We start from the raw sequence: 22,684 nt of genomic DNA, 5'->3' as shown, positions 1-22,684 counted from the left end.
AAGAAGGGGATAGACTCAAAAAAGGTGACATCAGGGCAGACATAGCACTTTCGGGTAATGGGATTATAACACTTGTACCATTTTTGAGTCCGAGAGTAGCCAAGGAAGACATTAATTGAGCGTGCATCTAGCTTGTCTATTCCAGGACTCAAATTGTGGACAAAGCACAAACAACCAAAGACACGAGGAGTTAATGGAAATGGAGATAAAGTGGGAAACAAGATAGAGAAGGGGGACCGACCATGAAGAATGAAAGAGGGCATCCGATTAATGAGAAAACATGCAGTGAGTATAGCATCACTCCAAAACCGTTTAGGAACATTCATGTGATGAAGAATAGACCAAGCAGTTCAAGAAGCTGACGGTTCTTCCGTTCAGCTACCCCATTTTGTTGAGGAGTGAATGCACATGAGGTCTGATGAATAATGCCATGTTGTTCTAAATACTGTTGAAATGAAGTAAAAAGTATTCACGACCATTATCTAAACGGAGAACTTTGATTGGAACACCAAATTGTGTGCGTATTTCAGCATGGAATTTTTGAAAAATGGAAAATAATTCACTTATTTCTTTCATTAAGTAAATCCATGTCATTCTTGAACAATCATCAATAAAGGAGACAAAATACTTGTACCCATTATAAGACAATTTTGATTGGACCCCAAACATCTGAATGAACCAAAGAAAAATGACTCAACATACGACTCTCAACTCTTGGACTGAAGAACACACGACGATGTTTCCCAAACTGACATGACTCACATTGCAAAACTGACATCCTCCCATTCAGTCGACCCCCTTAATATTTATTAAATTCTAATGACATTTACAAAGACTAAACTACCCTTACTTAAGTGTGGGGCAGAGTGTCTCTAATAAAACTGCCACATAAGCAAACCACTTAACAAACATAAGATGACTAAACTACCCCTATTCGGCTCACTTTAACAAAATGAAATATAAAATGTTTGAAAACATAAGGGTTAGGATTGAGAGAGAGAGAGGTGTAACAGATTTATTTTGAAATACCAAAACAAAAAATATTACAAAATAATAGAGGTTTGTTGAGATATGACAATATTGTCATCATTTACAATTTTGAACAAAACAAAATTATATATAAATGATTTGATGAGATATGACAATAATGCCAGTTTTTCAAATAAATCAAAAATTATTAAAGTTAATAAGTCAACCCACAAACTGCTGCCCTGGGCCAAATGGTTCAATTGTTCGACCATCGAGTTAGTAGTTTTTTAACCAAATCAACATTTTTTTTTTGAAAAAACAGACCGGTGATAAACAGAACCGGTAGTGTGACTGGTTCTTGGGTCAAAACAGTTCGATTGCCTGGATCAATGATGTTTTTAAAACCTTGATCCCCATACTGGAAGCATTCTTAAAGGTAAATGGGAACATTCATGCCCTTGCAAGAGACATGAATCATTGGCAAAATTCCATCCACAACTTTCAAATCGTAATCTTTCCAAATTGAAAAGATAGGCAAATTGGTCAAAATCATAATCAATAACCACCAGCACTTCCTACTCAATCCCTTGAGCCATCATTCAACTCTTATTTTCTTCTGCTTTTTCTTGTTTTTTTGGTTTATTTTATTTTGTTTTCAGAGCTCTAGTAAATTTTCTAAATAATTTTTATAAGATTATTTTTTTTCTAAATATTTTCCAACATTTCCAAGTATTGGCACAAAATATAACTGGGATATATCTCTACATATTCCTCAGTCCTCCAAAATCTTTTAAATTGTAAACTATTACCTTAATATTAAACAAACCATCATAAAATAATATTTATAACCAAGGTTCAAAATATCGATATGCCTGATACGCCGGTAGGGGCATATTGGGTGAATCGATACCTTTATTTTTTTGCTTTTTTCTTTTTCAAAACCGGTTCAGGGGGGCTAGTTTAGAGCTCCTCCACCCCCTAAACTGGTCAGACCCCCGATACACCCACTGTAGGGGTGTATCGGAGGGGTCCCGGAAGGATACGTATCGGCCAATATTTTGAACCTTGTTTATAACTAAATATCAGAAAGGGCATAGTTGTCAAAGCGACGCCTAAGCGGCAAGGCGCCCTTGGAGGCGCCTCACCTAATCGCCAAGTTTTCTATAGCGTGCTATAAAAAACCTCTATATTCTTAATTTTGTGAGGTTATAATTATAAAATAGACATTTTTAAACTATAATGTTCATTTTGTGTGTTTATATACTAATTTCTTTTTATTATTTTCTTATTTGTTAGGGTTTAATCAACACAAAGATTGCTAAATGCTGTATATAGTGACTTATTCTTCTTCCACCTTTTCTTTTCTTCTTTTCCTATAACAGAAATAGGGGTTCAGCCCCTATATTTTTTTAAGGAAATATGATTACGGAACCTAGGAAACTACCCTAGGATAGAAGCTTTTACTTAAAAAAATCCATCGCCTAGGCAACGCCTAGGCGGGCGCCCCCTTGTTGCCTAGCCTCACCTTGGCGCCTTGAAAACTATGAGCAAGGGTGCTACATATTCTTCAGCTGTTTTATGCAGGTGGAGTTTATGAGATCCAAGTGTCCGTTGATAGGGAAGATCAGGCATATCTTTGTTAGAGAGCAGAACAATAGTAGCAAGAGGAATAATGCTGGCTTAGCATTCAATGAATGCAGGTGAGAAGGGGAAAATGAAGAGTTGGGAGCTCAAAGAAGATAATGAATTTGGGAATACGAAAGGTAGGAGCATTAGGAAGATAAGGAGCTTGTGATTATTAGGAGAATCTGGAATTCTCAATGACAAGCTCTAAAAGATAAAAAAGAACCATGACACAAAAATGCGCACATATACATACATGTATGCATGTATTAAAACTCTTAACTATTCAGAAAACCAAAAACTATATAATCATTTTAGCAAACTTTACTATGACAATGTGATATGTTGCTTCTGACAAATAAATGGCATTGCTTCTTAGCATCTCAAACTTACTGGAATATGTATCATTGGAGCCCCACCGAAGTAGGATGAGAAAATTTCTGCATTTAAGGTTGCACTCATCAAAACCAATCTCAGTTCTGGCCGATGAGGAAGGAGGTCTTTTAGGACAATAAGCAGAAAATCTGGCATTGACCCAGGCCATGGTAAGAATTCAAATAACACAAATCCAACAGCATAGCATGAATTAAAGCTATGAATACCTTCATTAATTCCACGTTCGTGAATCTCATCCACAATGGCATGAGTTACACCTTTCAAATTTCTATCAACCAATAACCTCCTCAACAAGATGCCTGTAGTACAAAATAGGAGGCGCGTATCCCTTCCTTTCATACCCTCTAGTCGCACTTTATATCCAACCTTTCAAAAATGAAAATGAAAAAATAAGTTCATTCTTCAATTTCCATCAAGGATGAAAATGTTTATGTTGTTTAGGAATAAGTACTCTAACAATCACTAAAAAGAAGAAACTCACAGATTCACCCAATTTCTCCCCTCTCTCTGCAGCAACTCTTTCAGAAACAGACATAGAAGATATTCGTCTAGGCTGGGTGCAAATAATACTACAGAAAGCTCCACGGGAAGCATCTATTTCAGATTCTAAAATATATTGAGGAAGTTGTGTGGTCTTTCCACAACCAGTTTCACCCGAGATGACAACAACCTGTAAAACCATCATAAAAATTTTGCCATCATTAAATGTACAAAATCATCAAAAGAAAAAAAAAAAAAGAAACTAACAGAAGTAGGCAGAAAAAGTAACAAAAAACCAATGACTTAACTAAACCTGCATAATCATAATTAACAACTCACACATGAACTACAAGTTATATGCAATCAAGAAAAATGCTAGAAGGAAAAAATATCATTTACCTTAGTTGATATTCTGAAGTTGAGAAACAACATGCAATTTTGGAAAGTTGAAACTGATAAATGGAATTTGGAAGTTTTGAAAAGAACTTTAGACCAAAATTTATTCTTGCAAGTAGTTCTTGTTAGACTCAAATGCCAAGCATACCATGGAATGAAATGTTGGACAGTGTATGCCCTCGAAATTCAATAAATGCTGCAAACCACTTTTATCGTGAATAAACGTTTATTTGTAAAATCATATGTCGCGGATACTTGTTTCTATAAATCCCCTTGCTCTGGCATTTAAGGATTAGATGGATGGGCATTGAAAGGTTTTTTTTTTTACATTCAAAATCAGTTTATGAATTGTGACGTCTCAATTTTCCGTTGTTTCAATTATATATTCTGAGGTTTATTTTGTCTTGATCTTTAATTTTCTGTTCTCTTCTTTTGTTCCCTCAAGTGTTCTAATTGTTTGCTGAAGTGCAGAAGTAGAAGAAGGAGAAGAGAGGAGAATAGAAGAGAAGAGATCAATGAATGGGCAGCAATACAATCTCAGCCAGCCCTAGAAGCTAATATTTGTATTAACAATATGAAATTACGGCAAAAGACTAGAATGCCCTTTGTTAGAATGCTCAAGTCAGGGGTATTTTGGTCATTCTGGTGTATCTTCTTGAAAGTGAAAGGTCTATTGTATCTGAGTTTAAGTTATGTGTCCCATCTTCTATGAGGGACAAAATTGTCTTTCTTGTAACTCTAAGTTTTATGAATAAAATTCAAGTGGGTCGGCTAGGAGAGTGATTTTTCACATTCTCTCTAGTCTGGCCGAACACTCTTCTTCTCTCCTTCTTCTTGTGTGTTTCAGGATCTCAAGACGGGGAAGAAGATTGGTGGAGGGCATGAAGCAGGTGATTTGTATTACCTTGATGGTGGTGGCCCCCCAGTGGCTTTTCAGTCGTCTCTTACTCCTCTCCAATGGCACTGCAGACTTGGTCATCCCTCTCTCAAGGCTTTGAAGCTGCTAGTTCCTTCCTTGAGTCATCTTTCATCATTAGATTGTGAGTCATGTCAGTTGGGAAAACATCATCGAGTCTCATTTAGTCCAAGAATTGATAGTCGTGTCTCAAGTCCTTTTGCTTTAGTTCATTCTGATGTATGGGGTCCAGTTAAAGTGGTGTCATACAATGGGTTTAAGTATTTTGTAATCTTTGTTGATGACTTTTCAAGGATGACATGGATCTATCTTATGAAAGACCGTAGTGAATTGTTCTCTATTTTTCAGAAATTTCATGCTGAAATACGCACTCAATTTGGTGTTCATATGAAAATACTTCGCTCCGATAATGCCAAAGAATACATCTTCTCACCATTTCAGCAATACCTAGAACATCATGGAATAATTCATCAAACTTCTTGTGCCTACACCCCACAACAAAACGGTGTAGCTGAACGGAAAAATAGACATCTTCTTGAAACTGCTCGGTCCTTGATGATCAATATGCATGTCCCAAAGCATTTTTGGAGTGATGTTGTTCTTACATCTTGTTTTCTGATAAATCGGATGCCCATGTCAATCCTTGGAAGTCAATCCCCTTTCTCTATGTTGTTTCCCACTTTGTCTCCATTTCCTCTCACCCCAAGAGTCTTTGGCTGTGTTTATTTTGTTCAACACTTGGGGCCTGGAGTAGACAAGCTAGATGCTCGAGCTACGAAGTGTATTTTTCTTGGCTACTCGAGGACTCAAAAAGGGTACAAGTGATATAACCCAAAATTTCATAAATCGTTTGTGTGCTCTGATGCCACCTTCTTTGAATCAGTTCCATTTTTCTCAGATGTCGGGGTCTCTTCTTCTCCCTCTGTGGTTCCTCTTCCTGTACCGGTTGTGGACCCTCTTCCCGTAGCTCCCATTCCTACTGCAGATGCACATCATATGCCTGTTACTACAGAGAGGCCGCTAATTACTCAAGTGTATACCCGCAGAAGTGCTTCGGCCCCTCCTCCACTTCAGCACCTGTCGACAGATCCTGTTACTGCTCTCCCTCAGATCTTGATCTCCCTATTGCTTTGCGGAAAGGTAAACATACTTGTACTTCTCATCCCATTTCGGACTATGTTTCCACTGCTCACCTTTCTGCTTCTCATTGCAAGTTTATATCATTACTCTCATCGGTTCCCATTCCCAAGACTGTACAGGAAGCCCTTACCTCCCCAGGTTGGCGGCAAGCCATGGAAGAAGAAGAACTCTCTGCTCTACAACATAATCACACGTGGGAACTCACCACCCTTCCTCCTAGTAAGCACACTGTTGGGTGTAAATGGGTTTATACAGTGAAGCATCTTCCTGATGGCAGTGTGGAACGATTGAAGGCACGGTTAGTGGCCAAGGGATATTCTCAGTTATATGGTGTGGACTATATGGAGACATTCTCTCCTATGGCTAAAATTGGTTCAGTTCGGGTGTTGATCTCATTAGCTGCTATGTATGATTGGCCTCTCGTACAACTTGACATAAAAAATGCCTTCCTACATGGTGATCTTGTTGAGGAGGTGTATATGGAGCAACCACCAGGGTTTGTTGCTCAGGGGGAGACTGGTAAGGTGTGCAGGCTCAAAAAGGCAATCTATGGACTGAAACAATCTCCACGTGCATGGTTTGGTAGGTTCAGTGAAGTGGTGAAGGCCTTTGGGATGAAACAGTGTCAAGTTGATCATTCTGTGTTCAGCTATAACTCAAAGGATGGGAAAATCTTGCTAGTCGTGTATGTGGATGATATTGTCATAACTGGAAGTGACAACAATGGAATTGACAGGCTGAAAAAATTCTTACAGGACCACTTCAATACGAAAGATCTGGGGAAGCTAAAGTATTTCCTAGGAATAGAGGTTGCGATGTCAAAACAGGGGATCAACCTATGTCAGAGAAAATATGTTCTTGATCTACTTGAAGAAACAGGGTTGTTAGGTGCTGAACCAGCAGAGACTCCTATGGAACTCAATGTCAAGTTAAGTGTGGATGCAGGTGAAGAGTTTGATGATCCTGGAAGATATAGAAGGTTGGTGGGAAAGTTGAACTACCTGACCATTACCCGACCAGATATATCATTTGTTGTGAGTGTGGTGAGTCAATTTATGCAACATTCCCGGGTTCCTCACTGGGAAACTGTTCTGAGAATTGTTAGGTACCTAAAGGGTGCTCCAGGTCATGGTTTGTTATATCAAAAGGGAGGAACTCTTGAGATAGTAGAGTACACAGATGCTGACTGGACTGGCTCTATATCAGACAGGAGGTCAACCACAGGGTATTGTACCTTCCTGGGTGGCAATCTTGTAACTTGGAAGAGCAAGAAGCAAACAGTGGTGGCAAGAAGTAGTGCAGAAGCAGAGTACAGGGCTATAGCCCATACCACATGTGAACTAGTATGGCTGAAGAACTTACTACAGGAGATGGGTTTCTCAATTAACAAACCCATGAAACTATATTGTGATAACCAAGCTGTTGTTCACATCTCATCCAATCCCGTCTTCCATGAAAGAACTAAACATATTGAGGTGGATTGTCACTTTGTGAGAGAGAAAGTGATAAGTGGGGTAATAACTACATCTCATGTGAGCTCAGGAAATCAGTGGGCAGATCTCTTCACAAAAGGATTGTCTCGGGGAAGAATAAATTACATTTGTAACAAGCTGAGACTATGATATATACTCTCCAGCTTGAGGGGGAGTGTTAGAATGCTCGAGTCAGGGGTATTTTGGTCATTCTGGTGTATCTTCTTGAAAGTGAAAGGTCTATTGTATCTAAGTTTAAGTTTTGTCCCATCTTCTATGAGGGACAAAATTGTCTTTCTTGTAACTCTAAGTTTTATGAATAAAATTCAAGTGGGTCGACTAGGAGAGTGATTTTTCACATTCTCTCTAGTCTGGCCGAACACTCTTCTTCTCTCCTTTCTCTTTTCTTTCTTCTTTATTCTTCTCTACTTTGACCTAGAATCAACTAGGGTTTATTCACACCCTTGATTAGCGATGGGACACTTAGTACAAATAAAAACCAGCTTAGGCCCAATAACTAAAGGCCCGTAACAGACAATAGAATTAGGACAAGAAATGACCAATAAGCCCACTAACACTTAATCACTCGACCCAACACTAATGAAACTGATCAGGAAACTTGATGGACTGGGGTACCACAGAAACCCAAAATAATGCAGTGACATTCAAGAACACTTACAAGTATTACAAGAGAAATAAACAAAGACAAGCAGGTGGCAAAGGTGTAAAACATACAAGTTTGTTGGTGAACTTGAAGCTTTGGATATAGAAAATCAGGTGGACATATAGTAATGAAAAGAAGAAAATCAGGCGGTTGACAACAGATATGGAAATCTCCTTCAAGAGGATTAAATGCTGCGCTAATTCAGTAGCTGATGTTTTAGCCAAAGAAGGGGTGGGGAGAGAATCTCTATTCTGGGCACTTCTTTCTAATTCCTCAATAAAATGAAATTATGCAGTTATTGATTAAAAAAAATGAAGCTTTATTTAATCAGAATAACAACAATCCTAGTTCTGAAACTTTGTCTTTGGATGTTAATAGAATCCAAAGCCCAGAACCTGTGCATAATCCAAGACAAACTATCAGCCCAAGTACTGACCCAGTTGATTTCTTGTCCGACTTCAGCCCTTCTTTTGAAGATGATGATGATGATTCAATGTCAGAGGGCATTGGAGAATCCATGAATTGTAGAAGGAAAAGAAAAACAAAGAAGAAGCTTGAGCTTTTCTTGGATAAATTATTGAAGATAATCAAAGAAGCAAGAAGAGATTCATAGACAGTTTGATGGAGATATTGGAGAAGAGAGAGAGAGGGTTAGGATGATGAGAGAAGAAGAATGGAAGAAGCGAGATGAAGAGGGTCAAGAAGGATAAGAAGATGAGGACCCAAGAGAAATCTCATAGATTATGCTCTTTTTTTCATATAAAAAGAAGAAAAATAGCAGTAGTATAATCTGAAATAATCAAAAAGAAGAAAGAAAGAAAAGAAACAGAAATCAGACCAAAAATAGAAAAGAGAAGACTAGAAGAGAGAGAAGAAGAATGAGCGAAAGGAGGAGATGAGAAATTATGTTAGTCTCATCCTGGCCCCTAATTAATTTTTTCTAGTACTAACTAGAAAGTTTGGTATATTTACAAGAGTTCCCTTAAGGAGGCGACTACTTAAATAAGCAATAAAAAGATGCTAACAGCTCCCTAACATAAAATAAATTATGGCCCATCTGGCCCAATATTTTTTTATCAATGAAGAATAATGTATTAATTCAAAAGGTCAAACCATCAAAGCAATACAAGCATCTCTAAGAGAGGTGCAAGCTATTAAGAAATAAGGCAAGCTAAAATTGAGCCCAAAACAAATGCTCCCTATTTACCCCTTGCTTGGCTAAACAATCAGTCAAAGCATTTGCCACCCTTCCCATCTGGCCCAACAGTGCTACACAAGAATTTGGGGTCAGCAGTTCTACATTCCTCAGTCTCCAGAATTGTCGCACCCTGGAGAAGAACAAAGATGAGAAACATGATAAGACAGATTATATTTTTTATACCAGCAACAAGAGATGGCCAAAATCTGAGGTACAAGCCCTTATCACACTTCGAACCTCAATGGACCATAAGTTTCAAACAACTGTCCGGAATGTCTGCCTGTAGTAAGAAATATTCTTGCAATGTCTGCCATGGGCTATAGCCGGAGTGCTAAGAAGTGTATAAAAAAGTGGGAGAACATCAACAAATACTTCAAGAGATCAATAGAAGGTGGCAAGAAGTGTCCTGAAAATGCAAAGTCATGCCCGTCCTTTCATGGATTGTCTATCTTGTACAAAAATGGTCTCATAAATCCTACAAATGCCCTTAATAATACAACCAATGAAAATGAGGACAGAAGCATAACCAAATCTTAAATCCTTATTTCTAATTCATTTTTCAATATAATAGCCCTTGAACAAGGTAGTGAAAGTTCAGTCTAATAGCCTCCCTGACTTATTTAATGGCATCAGTGTGTCTATTATCTGATTCTCCCTGTGCCCCAATATCCCTTTCTTAAGTCTGTTTGGCCACACTATTTTGAGTATCAAGGAAAATCTATAGAGAAATATCTTGCATGGGGGTCTTCAACTTTGCGCTTTTTTTTTCTGAAAAGCAAAATATCTGTGCAAATGTGTACTTATATTCAGAAATAAGCATATTGGCTGAGGGAGAGACCCTCCACCATTCTATACAAAAAGGCCTACGAGAGGAAGCCCCAGTATTAGAAATCCATACAGCTATATAGGAGACTTTACATTAGCATTTTCCACTATGATCCATCTCCAATGATTGCAAAAAATAAGAAGAGTCTAAATCTGCGAACTCCGTGAATGCCTTGGACCAATTATTAAGGGAAAGCCAACAAATTTCTCCCAGTTTTTTCACTGGCTTTCTGCAATCAGCACAGTAAATAGGGAATTGAGAGAAAATGACAATAAACCGTGCTCATTTCACTGTATTTAGGCATGCACTTAGAGAGAGAGAGAGAGAGAATACCTATCTTGTAGATAAGAGTTACTTTTTTTTTTTGATCAATAACAGAGATTTCATTAAATGATTAAAGACTGAAAATACATAGAAACGGAGCCAAAATAGCTTAACTCCCCATAACTGTCACTAGACACCCAAAAAACAAAAACAATTACAGCTGAGCCCAAAAAACAGAACTCCTATTCACCCCTTGTCTAGCTAAGCCATCTGCAAAAGAGTTTGCGCTTCTCTTTATCCATGTGCATTGAACCATGTCTTTGGTCAACCATTTAAATTTCCTCTTTTTATTTTTGTAGCTCCATAATCTTGAGTTGTCTTCTTTTAACCAGTTTATTACAGTCTCAGAGTCTCCTTTTAACCAGTTTGCAGAGAACACACCAATGAGGAGACAAACATCTATTGGGTCTTCTTCTTTGAAGCAAATCTCCTGTATTAAACTCTTTCCAGAAAAGCCTCCCAACAGAAGTTTCCCACCTTCAGAGGAATAGGTTTACACCACACCTCTTTAACAAGGGAAGACAAGACAATAGGAACAGTAGGTTGTGTTATGACTCTAAAGAAAGATGCACTAGGTACCACAGGGAGAGAGGGTCCAAATTCTACTGTCTGCCTTTGATGGCTCCAGGAAAATTCCATCAAGGATTGAAACAAGAGATAAGGTACTATCCAATTCTATATCCCCGATATCTCTTCTCAGTCCTAAATTCCAACCAAACTCGGAGGAAGAGTTAGATGGTACAAGGAAGGTAGATACCAGTTCATTCTTGAAGATAGAGATAGCAAAGACAGCTGGAAACTATTTTTTTAAAGGGGAATCCCCAACCCAAACTTGTTCCTAGAATTTGTAAGGTGGCCAGAATGCAAGTCATACCTAATCCAGGGAGAAAAGTGAGATTGCTTTCCATGGAGATGCCCTTGTAGCCCTTGCCAAAATGCCAGAGTCCCATCCATTCTCTACAAGTCCATGAATACTACCTACTACCTTAACCCACAACTTTTCTTTTTCCGGTGAGAACTTCCACAACCATTTCCCTAATAAAGCCAAATTCATCTTCCTTATGTTCCCAATGCCAAGGCCTCCCTCCTTGCTCCTACACACCACCTCCCACCCAACCTTATGGTCCTTTTTCTCTTCCCCTGGTTCCCAAAGGAAATCTCTCATTAACTTTTCTAGCTTACTAGCCACTCCTACCAGGATCTTAAATACCGATAAAAAGTAAATAGGCAAGTTAGCTAAGGCAGACCTTATGAGGGTAATTCTCCCTCCAAGAGAAAGATAATTTTTCTTCCACGAGGCAAGTCTCTTCTCAAATCTCTCCACTACTGGGGTCCAAAAGCCCCCTCTTTGTGGACACTGTACACTCCAGTGTCTCCCCTTCCCCCAAATTAATGCCCACTATACAACTTTTCTCAAAATTTACTTCAAGATTTGACATTTGCTCAAAAAGTTGTATAGTGAATTTCAAATTCCTAATCCAATCAATATCCCCACCTTCACAAAAAAGAATTGTATCATCTGCAAACTACGAGTAAGTGGTACATTCTCCCTCCCAATTCTCCACCCCCCATTTAGATTCCTAGAATCTGCTCTAGAAATTAGCCTCCCCAACACTTTTGCAACCAGGGTAAACAGAAAAGGAGAAAGAGGGTCTCCTTGTCTGATTCCTCTCAACGCCGAAAAAAGTCCTCTACTATCCCATTCACCAAAATAGAATAATGACAAGTCCGAATACATCCCATCACCCAACTGCACCATCTATCTCCAAACCCAAAGTTAATCATCACCTCCAACAGAAAGGACTAGTCTACTAGATCATAAGCCTTTTCTAGATCCAATTTGCAAAACCCCCTTTTTCTTTGATATCTTGAAATCCTCAACCCTTTCATTTGCTATAAGAATTTGATCTGTTATTTGCCCTCCCCTTACAAAAGCTCCTTGATTATTTGCTACAATGGTAGGGAGCACCTTCCTAATCCTCGGAGACAACACATTTGCTATGATTTTGTATAAACGATTTACAAGACTGATTGGTCTAAAGTCCCTCAGGTGGTTTGCTTCTTTTCTCTTGGGAACCAAGGCTATGAAAGTGGAGTTTAGAACTGGGTTGATCACTCATTTGTTATAGAATTCATCAAACACCATCAATAGACCCTCTTTCAATATCTCCCAGCAATCCTGATAAAAAGCCATTGTAAAGCCATCTAGGCCTGGTGCCTTTGACCTATCCATAGAGAAAACAACCTCCTTCACCTCTTCCAAGTCAAATATCCTCTCCAACCACTACCTATCCTCTAAGCTCAAAGATGGCCCATCTAGTCCCTCAATCCACACTCTATTACTTATGGGTCTTCTAAAGATAGATTTAAAATGTTCAACAAAAGCTCCTACAATCTCATTTTGATTAGATAATGTTACTCCTTCAATTTCCAAACTTGAGATGAAGTTCTTCCTCCTTCCATTTGCCACAGCATGAAAAAAATTTGTATTCCTATCTCCCTCTTACAACCACTTATATCTTGATTTTTGCCTCTAGCTTATTTCCTCCTTGAGCAGATAATCCTCTAACTGTTTCTGCAATCTCCATCTAAGCTCCTTATCCTCTTCTGTATGACATCCCCTCTCTTCCTTCAAGTCTAGCTCTTCAATTTGTGCAGTCACAGATTATTTCCTATCCTCTAACCTCCCAAATTCTAGGATGTTGCAATCCTTAATTCTATTTTTCAAATATTGGAGCTTCTTGTGGAATCTCATTCCACTCCACTCAACTGTAGGATTGCTCTCGATCCACCATTCTTTGACTTTCCTAATAAACCCTGGGTGACCTAGCCACATGTTTTCAAACCTAAATGGAGCAGGCCTTGCATTTCTTAATTTTTCCTTACATCACAATAGGCTAATGATCAGAGGTCACCCTCGGAAGGGCTCTAGATGTCAAGCTTCCCCATTGCTCTTCCCAATCATTTGAGAAAAGAAATCTGTTCAGCTTAGAGCAAACAGGATTCATTTGGAGGTTGGACCATGTAAATCTGCTATGTGACAATGGGATCTCTTTAATCTCAAAGGCATCCACAAACTGGTTAAGTTTCCTCCTCTGCCTAGGATCATTTCCTCATGCTCCACCTCATTACACAGTGGCTTCCAATTTTGAACTTGGACCAGCCCCTCTTCGTATTCGAAAGTCGTGAAGCCCCGTTTTACTTCATCACCAACGAGCAGAATCACCTTCCTGCCTGAGAATGGTTTTAAGGCTACCTCAGCTTTTAGTTTCAATTTATTCACCGCTGTATCTAACAATTTCCTCCGATCTTTAACCTCTCTATTAACTGTTATAACCAACCTCCACTCCCACACACTCTGCTCAGCCTCATCATTTGCACTGCTCGGCACCTGGTTCTGAATATGCTCCAGACTGTCTTCTGAGGTTGGTTCTTGTTCTTCCTTTGATGTCCTGTCTGCGGAGACAAGGAACTGTTGTAGTTTCTCTGCGAATGATAAGAGTTGTACTCATGGATGGCTGGCATTGCAATTAACCACCACAAGATCAACAAATACACAACCAGAGGATTTTTAGGAGCAATCCAAAGGCAAAACTTCAGGAAGAATGTATTGAGCTCAATTGTCAAGAGTACAATTTAAAGGCTAAGAACTTGGATGAACTGCCATGGACCAAGCAAAGAATTCCATTCATCTTTGTCCTATCATTGTGGAGTGAATTGGCCTAATGTTCATTACCTAGAAAAAATGTACAAATTTACTGGGTAAAGTAAGAACACAGAAGTAAAAACAAGTAGCACAACAAATGTGTACTAACATTACACATGCATATAGCAAATCTGTAAGAATATTGAAGTTCTAATTTCTAAATCAGACTACTATACAGAGAAACAAGTGCAATTAGTAGGAAACACCGTGTTTATGACATGAGTAACAGCATCCATGATGTAAAACTAATAGCATTGATAAGGTTTAAGACCCAAGCTTGAAAATCTACTTCCCTATCAATGAATTACTAGTCCGTGTGCAGATCAATCCACTTTTTTCCGAGGCACAAAATATCTTCTTTGAAGTGGTATAGATCAGTGTTAGAGAGAGAGGGAGATGGATAAAATATAAAATACAAAGTGAGAAAAGGCAGAAGGGTTCTCTTTTGGAAGGATCACTGGTGTGAAGAGGACCCTTCACTGACTTTGTTATTCCCTGAACTGTTCGAAATTGCCACAAACAAGAATGCAACAGTAGCTGATTGCTTGGAAAGACAGAATGGACATTGCATTTGGAACCCTCAATTCAGGAGAAATTTAAACTATTGGGAGGTGTCATCTTTAATCAGCTTGCTCCAGCTCTTATATGACTCAAAGACGGCTGAAATGGGGGAGGACAAAAGAAGTTGGAGTTTTGAGAAATCGGGCGTTTTCTATGTGAAATCTTTTTTCAATGTTATATCAAGGGAGGAAGTCACCTCTTTTCCAAGTGACAGGATATGGATTAGAGCTGTACCTTCTAAGCTGGCCTTCTTTGTATGCTCAGCAGTGCTAGATAAGATTCTAACCAAAGAGAATTTAGCTAAAAGAGGTTTAGAGGTGGTGGATATGGCTTGCCCTCTATGCAATGGAAATGTGGAGTCATCTAGCCATTTGCTGATTCATTGTGACTTTACTCACTGGGTGTGGTTAAGAGTGTTGCATTTTTTTTAAGTTAAACCATGTTTCCCAGTTGATTTGAAGGGATTCATAGAGGCTTGGTGTCTAGGAGGTCTAAGCAGGGCTGGAAAGGTGGCAGGAGCATCCTTCCTGCAGCTGTACTATGGACTATGTGGAGTGAAAGAAAGAACAGAATTTTTTAAGGAATGCATGCTTCAAAGGAAGAAGTGCTAAGAAAATACTGGGGATGGTTCACTCATTGTTGGCAATTCACCTTTGTTTAGAAGCAGACATTCTAGCTCCTTTTTTGAGTTTGATTTTCTTTTTGTAAGGAGTAGATAGTGTTTTTTTTTTTGACTCTTTGGGATTTCTGGCTGTAATGGGCTGAATTGTACATCCTCTGTTCATATCTCATTGTACAGGGGCTTCTTAGTTGTTGGCTTTTTTACTTTAATGAAGGGCCCATTTGGTGCGTCTTTCCGTGCAGTCTTTTGGCTGTTTACAAGCCGGGCAGACCGATTTTTGGTCTATTCCCGTTTGGTTCATGGAAGATCTAGCCGCCAAAAGCCGGAATGCCAAAAAGATGCGAGAAGCCCATTTTGGGCTGATTTCAGGAAGCTCCAAATGAAGCTTTTCGCGTCTTTTGCATTTTATTCTCGCGTGGAAAGACACAGAAAGACGCACGGAAAGACGTGTATCTTCCAAACGAGCTTTGGGCTGCTCAGATCTTCATGCAAAAGCTCAATGTGTCTTTTGACTGTCAGAGCTACCAGAAGATCTTCCCAAAAAGACTTGCTAAACGGGCCCGAAATACTTTACCTTACAGTTTCGAAGAGAGAGAGAGATGATAAAAAGAAAAAAAATGAAGAATAAATATGGGACCTAGAATCACTCTAGAATTCGGTTATCACTAACCATATTCATTAACACAAGAGAATATCCAAATTTCTTTGTCCTCAGAATATAATACAATACACAGATTTCAACTGAGATCTTAATAAGCAAGTAACTTTTATCTGTTGCTTGTTGCCTCCACTTCGGTCAGCTGCTTGTTGCCTCGTCATTTTTGTTAGCTACTTATCACCTCAATGCCTCAACCCTTGTCACCTACTCATTACATGCTTGTCATCTACTTGGCATTTCTTTAAGTTATACCTTAATTTATTCATCCCCTTGCCATGACTCATTAAGTCATTACCTGCTTGTAATCTCCTCAAAATATATTAATGTTGCCTTAAATAAAAGGTGCGTGTCAAGATATCGTGATGCAATTACAAATTCATATCCCCCTACACCTGTTAGTTTATTCTTCAAATAGAATTTGGTCGCTCAAATACATAAAAGATTAGCTGGCCAAGTACTGTTCATCAGTCTACCTGGATTTCATCAAGAAAGGGATCTAACATGATTTCATGCCTTCAAATGATTCTATGTAAGTGGATTATTTGTCCCAAGAAATCAGACAATGTATAATTTACAATACAATCTGGAGCTCCATGATCAGTACAACTAGCCAGTCCCATTCCTGGTGCAGTGCAGGCAGGTCATGAGCCTCGCTGCCTTGAATGAAATCCTCATGAGGAACTCTTAAAACAATATATCTTGTGATAACAGGAGCATTTTCATGGTTGGACCGTTGGAGCAATATAAAGAGAGGTTGCTCCTCATCATCAATCATCTGAGAAATCCTGTATGACATGCAACTGCAGGATCAGGATCATTAAGTGTGTGCCTTTGCATCCTCTTAACTGCCTAGAATTATATCCTCAAGGTAATGAACTGCATTGTGCTTACAGTCTCTGCTAAGGTTCTTCAATAGTGCACTATGTGTGCAAGAATCAGGCTCAATTCCTCTTTCCAGCATTTGGCTGTACAATAAAAAAGCCTCACGCCAATTACCCAGGTTGCAGTTTTCATTTATCAATAAAGTATAGGTATATTTATTTGGGAACAGACTTTTCTCTTCCATCTGAACAAATAACCTGTAAGCCTCTTCTATTTGTCCCACTTTGCACAGGCCATTTATTAGAGCATTGTAGGTGATCACATTCGACAAGACACCTTTCTCCTGCATCTCTCTGAAGAACTTAAATGCCAAATCCAACCTCCCTTTACCTGCATAAGCATGAATCAAGACTGTATAGGTCACAACAGAAGGAGATAACCCTCGACTTATCATATCAGAAAATACCTTTCGGGCTTCCCTGAGAAATCCACTTTCTGAGTAAGCATGAATGATGCAAGTATATGTCACATGATCTGGCACTAGCCCATCTTGAACCATCTTCTGCAACAACCCATATGCTTCTTCTAAATTTCCCAATTTGCAACTCCCATCTACCAAAACATTGTAAATTATAATATTTGGTGGGAATCCCTTCATTAGCATTTCCTCTTGCAGACTAAATGCCCTAGATGTGTCACCAAGCTTCAGTTCACCCACTATCCGAGTTGTGTATGCATATGAGTCTGGTTGGATTCCTTCATCCAGCATTTTATTGAAGAACTCCTTAGCTAATAGTAGATTTCCAATCTTGTGGGAGCCATTTACAAGAATAGTATAAGTAAAGACATCAGGAAAAACTGATTGATTGATCATCTCGTCCTTGAGCTGCTGAGCATGTTTCAAGTCCCCCAATCTGCATAGACCATCAATCAAGGTATTATATGTAACAACAGTAGGAACTAGGTTCCTATTTCTTAGGTCATCAAACAATTGGAAAGCTTCAGCTAAGTTTCCTACCCGGCAATATGCATAAATTAAAGCATTGTAGGTAATTATATCTGGCACCAAATTCTTCTTCAACATCTCAGAGAATCGATTCCTAGCTTCAACTATTCTTCCCCACTTGCAGAGCCCATCAATAATTGTGTTGTAGGTCGCAACTGTAGGGGAAACATCCCTATATACCATTTCATTCTCAAGGCCCAAAGCCTCAAAAAGTTTGCCTTTCTCATAGTAACCACAAATTAAAGGGTTGTATGTGAAGGCTGAGACCTTCAGTCCGGAACTCAGCATCTCTTCAATCAACCCCTTGGCTTGCTCTAACTCTCCTTTCTTTGACAGTCCATTGATCAACACATTGTAAGTGACATCGTTGGGGGCACATCCTCTCTCCTGCATCTCCGATAGAAGGTCAAGCGCTTCTTGCACTTCCCCCTCTTTACAGAAAGAGTCTAGCAAGGTATTATAAGTAACAATAGTTGGCTGGATCCCGTAGTCGCTCATTGCCCTGTAAAACTCTCTCGCTTTGTTCACAAGGTCATTATCTCGTAGGATCCTGAGGATTCTGTTACAGTTGCTCACATCCGGGGAGAACCCATGTCGCACCATCTTATCAAAAGTTAATAAACATAGGTCAATCATTGATCCTTTCGTGTAAATCCAAAGTAAAAGATCAAGGAGCTTAACCGAAACCTCCGAGCTCACATATCCACCAACCAACATATCCACAATTCCATGCAATTTAACACTGATAACCCTCTCCATCACCAAATGAGCTGAGCGCATAAGATTGTTTTCTGCCAGTATTTCCAAAACCGAGCAAAATGCAACCTCAGTACGTATGAAACCAGGCTGCTTCTCCGCCCACAGAAAGAACCGTAATACGATTCTGGGTCTCCTTCGAATAGACTTCAAGACTCGCAGGAACAAGTCTGGGTCGACAATCACAGGTTCGAATTGATCAGAGACCCAAAAATTGTGCGTAAAAGCCCATGGATTATTGTCGATGGTCTTGTATATTAGCTCTTGAAAGTGGGTCTCTGAGAAAGTTTTGTTGCTGGAGGGAGGGTGATGGGAAGAAGAAGAAGAAGAATGAAAAGAAAGGGAGAAGAGGAGGCGTACCTTGAGAAAGCTAGCGTTTTGCCTAGCGGCAAGAGCTTTTGAAGCTCTAAAGCAGAGGGTCATTAGTAGCGAAGTAGGTTCTGATGTGGAGGAGGAAGAGGATGATAGGCTATCGATCAGGTGAGGACGAAACAGAAGCTGATCTGGAAAGATCATTGAAATGGAAGGAAGTCCAAATATGCAAATCTTTGGTACCTTTTCTTCTGGGACTGGGAGGGGAGGAGTCTGCAAGGATAGTGAGGTTGACGACGAGATGGAAGAGGAGTACCATGAAAATAGAATGAAGGGTTGAGGAATTTTGAGAAGTTGGGGTTGGGACTGGGAGGGTTTTGAGTTATGACCAGTGAGGGAGATGTTCTCAGCATCTGGTTTAACCGTTTAAGTTTTGTGTCGTGCTCGTTTAGAATAGTTGTTGCTACTTGCTACTGCTAGATTCGGACCTCGTGTTAAAAGAGTTGTGACCAAATGCAGCTTCTATTTCCCTCTCTAACCCCTCAACTAGGGGTGATCATGTATCGGGTTAGGTTCGATCCGAGTTCATCACCGGTGATATCGGGTTAGCCCAAACCCACACAAGATGCAGGCCATGCCCGGGCCAAGCAAGCCCTAGGCGCAGTTTGGCAATTCTGTGCATATACACGCATACTAAATATAAATGGCAAGTGAAATATGTATTTATGGTTTACTAAATATACTTGGGATGTATAACATGTCAATAACGAAAAATCTATGTTGCCAAAAAAACATGACACTACAAACAGCTTTGACCAATCAAAACTCCTATAAATTTTGATAAATCCCACCTGATTGGTTGCCACTTTTATGGTAAAGATTGATTGGATACAATTTTTTTGTGTTTTTGATACCATGTCTTTATTGTATCATAGTCAAACCCACACAATAAATTTTCAAATATTTTTTGCAATTTTTTAAGCTTCTTTTTTTTTCTGTAATTTTGATTATAAAGTTAAATTAAAACCCCCATACCCAGGTCCAACCCATGATCATCCCTAGCTATACCTAGAGGTGCTTGCCAGCATGCGGGCCTTTGCGGGTCATGATTGCTTGGCCCAAAATCCCTCAAAAGGGAATCTTAGCACAGCCTACATCCCACCAAGCTATGGCTTGCTCCTTTTATGTTTACTTTTTTCTACTTTTTTTGCTGAATAAATAACAAAAAACACTTACGGTATAAACAAAAAGTTGAAAAGAAAATTAAAAAAAAAACTATTTCATTTGAATTTAATGTATACAATTGATCATATATGAAGTAATGAAATTAAATTGAAAAAAAAATCACAGTGGAATTGGGATAAAATAACATAATACAACTGAAAATAAAAAATTTACAATGACATTGAAAAAAAAATCACAAATAACTTTTAACTAAAATTGAAAAACAAAATTTACAATTAAGATTTAAAATGTTGTACAATTATTGAATATTCAAAAAAATATTGATTTCAATATTTTCTCTAAATTTCACTTCCTCTATCTCTTTGATTTTGTTCTGCATTATCTAGTGAACCATCAATTAAAAGTGCCATGCTCTCCTTGGTCTTGCAATCTATCATCTACATCTACTTAATCCTTCAAGCATATACATATCCTTAAACTTTTATCATTTATACAACTTCTCTTGATACCCTAGCATTTGAACTAAGTAGTTCATGTATCATGACGGCAAGCACTAGATAATTTTTTTCTATGTTATTTCCATAGGTTAAAATATCAAAAGTAAATAAATCCCTAGATGTGAGAAAATCTGTTAAATTAGCTTATAAATAAAAATAAAATTCAGTAGATGAACTTGCTAATGAAGTGGTAACTAATTATTGCCTTTTATTTATTAATGACCAAAGTTTGTCTATTCCACTTAGGGGTGAGCACTATTCAGTTAAAACCAAAAAACCAAACTGAAAATTTTGGTTTTGGTTTTTTCGGTTTTTAGTTAAATCAGTTCGGTTAATTCAGTTTTCAGTTTCATTTTTTAGAATTAGAAATTCAATTAACCGAACTTTCTATTATTATATATAATATGTAATATATAATATATAATAAAATGAAATTTGATTTCATAATATATAATATGTATTATATGTTATAATATATGATAAAGTATATATTATTAAAATTTGGATTTAACAGAAAACTGAACTGAACCTTTTGGTTTCGGTTATTTTGGTTTTTCTATAATTCAATTTCAGTTTGGTTTTTATTTTTTAACTCGGTTTTTTAAATTTTGGTTTTAACTGAATAGGCCGAAAGCTCACCCCAATTCCACTATCAATGCTAGTGATTTTAGTAGTGAAGCCTGGACAAGTTCTTCTATTTTCTAATGTTTGTAATTAATATATATTGTACATTTCAAATAATAAGTTTTTTATTTCATTTTTTGCTTCAATGTCAATTCCCATATTTTCATAATAAGATTCAAGTAAAACATATACACCATCTCTTTTAATCTTAAGCTTGGATCTAATATTTGAGCTAAGCAATATAAAGGTAAAATATTTTTTAAATTTAATTAATGCATTAATAACATTTTTTTAATTTTAAATCATTTCTACGTAAAATATTCACTAGTTATATACAATTGGTCAACTAAAACACAAGATATTAAGTAATAAACACATGAAAATAAATTAGGTGCATCATAAAAATGTTGTAAAAAAAATCTTTTATATAAGTTGTAACTTCCCAATCTTCAACAATTATAAAATCATTGGGCATTTTCTCATTATAAAAATTAGTAACAATGTCTTTATATGAAATACAACTATATAACATAGTATATGTGAAATTTCACCTATGTTTAACATCTAATACAAAGTTTTTATATTTTATTCCATATTGATGATATAAATATTTAAATTCTTTCTTTCTTGTTCCAAAAGTTCTAATATACACAAGACAATTTTTTATTTTAGAAATATGGGGTGAAATAATATTTAAAGCTTTTCGTACGTATAAATTTAAAATGTGACATACACATCTAATATGAAATAATTTTTCATTTGAAAATGGTTTTAATTAACATTATAAAATATTTATAGTTGAATCATTATTAAAATTAATAGAAATAACTTTATTTTGAACACCATTAGTATGTAAAGTATTTAAAATATTCAACAATTGTCAAGTTAGTATGTGGACACTCAAGTATTGTAAAACTTAAACTTATTTTCTTGTAAAAGCCATGGTTCATAAATAAAATGCACCATGGCACAAATATAACTCATATTATATTTGAAAGTCCAAAAATCAAGTGTAAGTGTAATTTTAGAATTAAAATTTGACAAAGTAGAAATTAAATTGCTTATATGAGCAAAAAAGATAACACATCTCTCTAATAGTATTTTTAGAAACTTTTTTAAAGGGATTTACATGTTGTTGTAAAAATTTTTCAAGCCTAGGGTCTTAAACTAATAAAAAGTATTGTTCAACATATATACTATGTTTTGCTGGTTCTTACCTCATTTTTTCTTGTGAATATTAAAAATTACCAAAAAAAAAAAACACACACTCAAATTGTATTTGATTCTCATTATTATTTTTTTAAATGATTGGTCATGAGTCTAGCCAAATGGTTAGTGGCACCTTTGCTACTGTAACTAAAATCACTTTTACATTTTATGCAAATTATTTTTTTTCTCCTTTCCCTCAACATTTCTTTATTAAACATAGTCTAAACTTGAATGGTCTTTCTCTTGCCACCTACACTAATAGTAGGAGTGGCTTCATCAACAACAATACCACTGACACCCATATCAGTGCTACCATACTGTG

At 37.5% G+C, this 22,684-nt stretch overlaps 2 protein-coding genes across 7 annotated transcripts in view; both read right to left on the bottom strand.

Moving 5' to 3' along the window:
• LOC104594410 (DExH-box ATP-dependent RNA helicase DExH3-like) overlaps positions 1-16,558 on the bottom strand; it is a 37,001-nt gene extending 20,443 nt beyond the window's left edge. For 2 of the 6 annotated variants that reach the window (XR_016084316.1, XR_016084315.1), the window contains exons 1-4: positions 9,264-10,417; positions 3,470-3,658; positions 3,195-3,354; positions 2,986-3,116 (exon numbers count right to left, since the gene is read on the bottom strand). Coding sequence is in view for 3 of the 6 variants with exons in the window: in XM_088901739.1 (XP_088757865.1) it covers positions 2,986-3,116; positions 3,195-3,354; positions 3,470-3,658; positions 9,264-9,311 (528 nt within the window). In the remaining 3 variants the exon portion in view is untranslated. Of the gene's footprint in view, positions 1-2,985; positions 3,117-3,194; positions 3,355-3,469; positions 3,659-9,263; positions 10,426-16,424 lie in introns of those variants that run through there. The other 4 variants (XR_016084317.1, XM_088901741.1, XM_088901740.1 and 1 more) reach the window with 3 other exon arrangements.
• A 395-nt stretch (positions 16,559-16,953) lies between these two features.
• Positions 16,954-19,306, bottom strand: LOC104592875 (Pentatricopeptide repeat (PPR) superfamily protein). The gene is made up of 2 exons (XM_010252437.3): positions 17,240-19,306; positions 16,954-17,163 (listed from the first exon to the last, which is right to left on the bottom strand). Exons 1-2 carry the CDS (start codon positions 19,049-19,051, stop codon positions 17,092-17,094), a joined length of 1,884 nt encoding a protein of 627 aa, XP_010250739.1. The 5' UTR covers positions 19,052-19,306; the 3' UTR covers positions 16,954-17,091.
• Between the last annotated feature and the right edge of the window lie 3,378 nt (positions 19,307-22,684).

The sequence above is a fragment of the Nelumbo nucifera genome, chromosome 3, assembly GCF_055504915.1.
Source record: "Nelumbo nucifera cultivar China Antique chromosome 3, China Antique-T2T, whole genome shotgun sequence".
In the NCBI taxonomy this organism is placed as follows: domain Eukaryota; kingdom Viridiplantae; phylum Streptophyta; class Magnoliopsida; order Proteales; family Nelumbonaceae; genus Nelumbo; species Nelumbo nucifera.
This window is presented reverse-complemented; position numbering and strand designations above follow the sequence as displayed.

What these genes read in the sequence shown, in the direction of transcription:
- LOC104592875 (XM_010252437.3), bottom strand. Translation starts at nt 19,051, where the DNA reads ATGATCTTTCCAGATCAGCTTCTGTTTCGTCCTCACCTGATCGATAGC. An exon ending in TTCTCAGGGAAGCCCGAAAG is followed by an intron (nt 17,164 to 17,239) that starts GTATTTTCTGAT and finishes ATGCTTATGCAG; the next exon opens with GTAAAGGGAGGTTGGATTTG.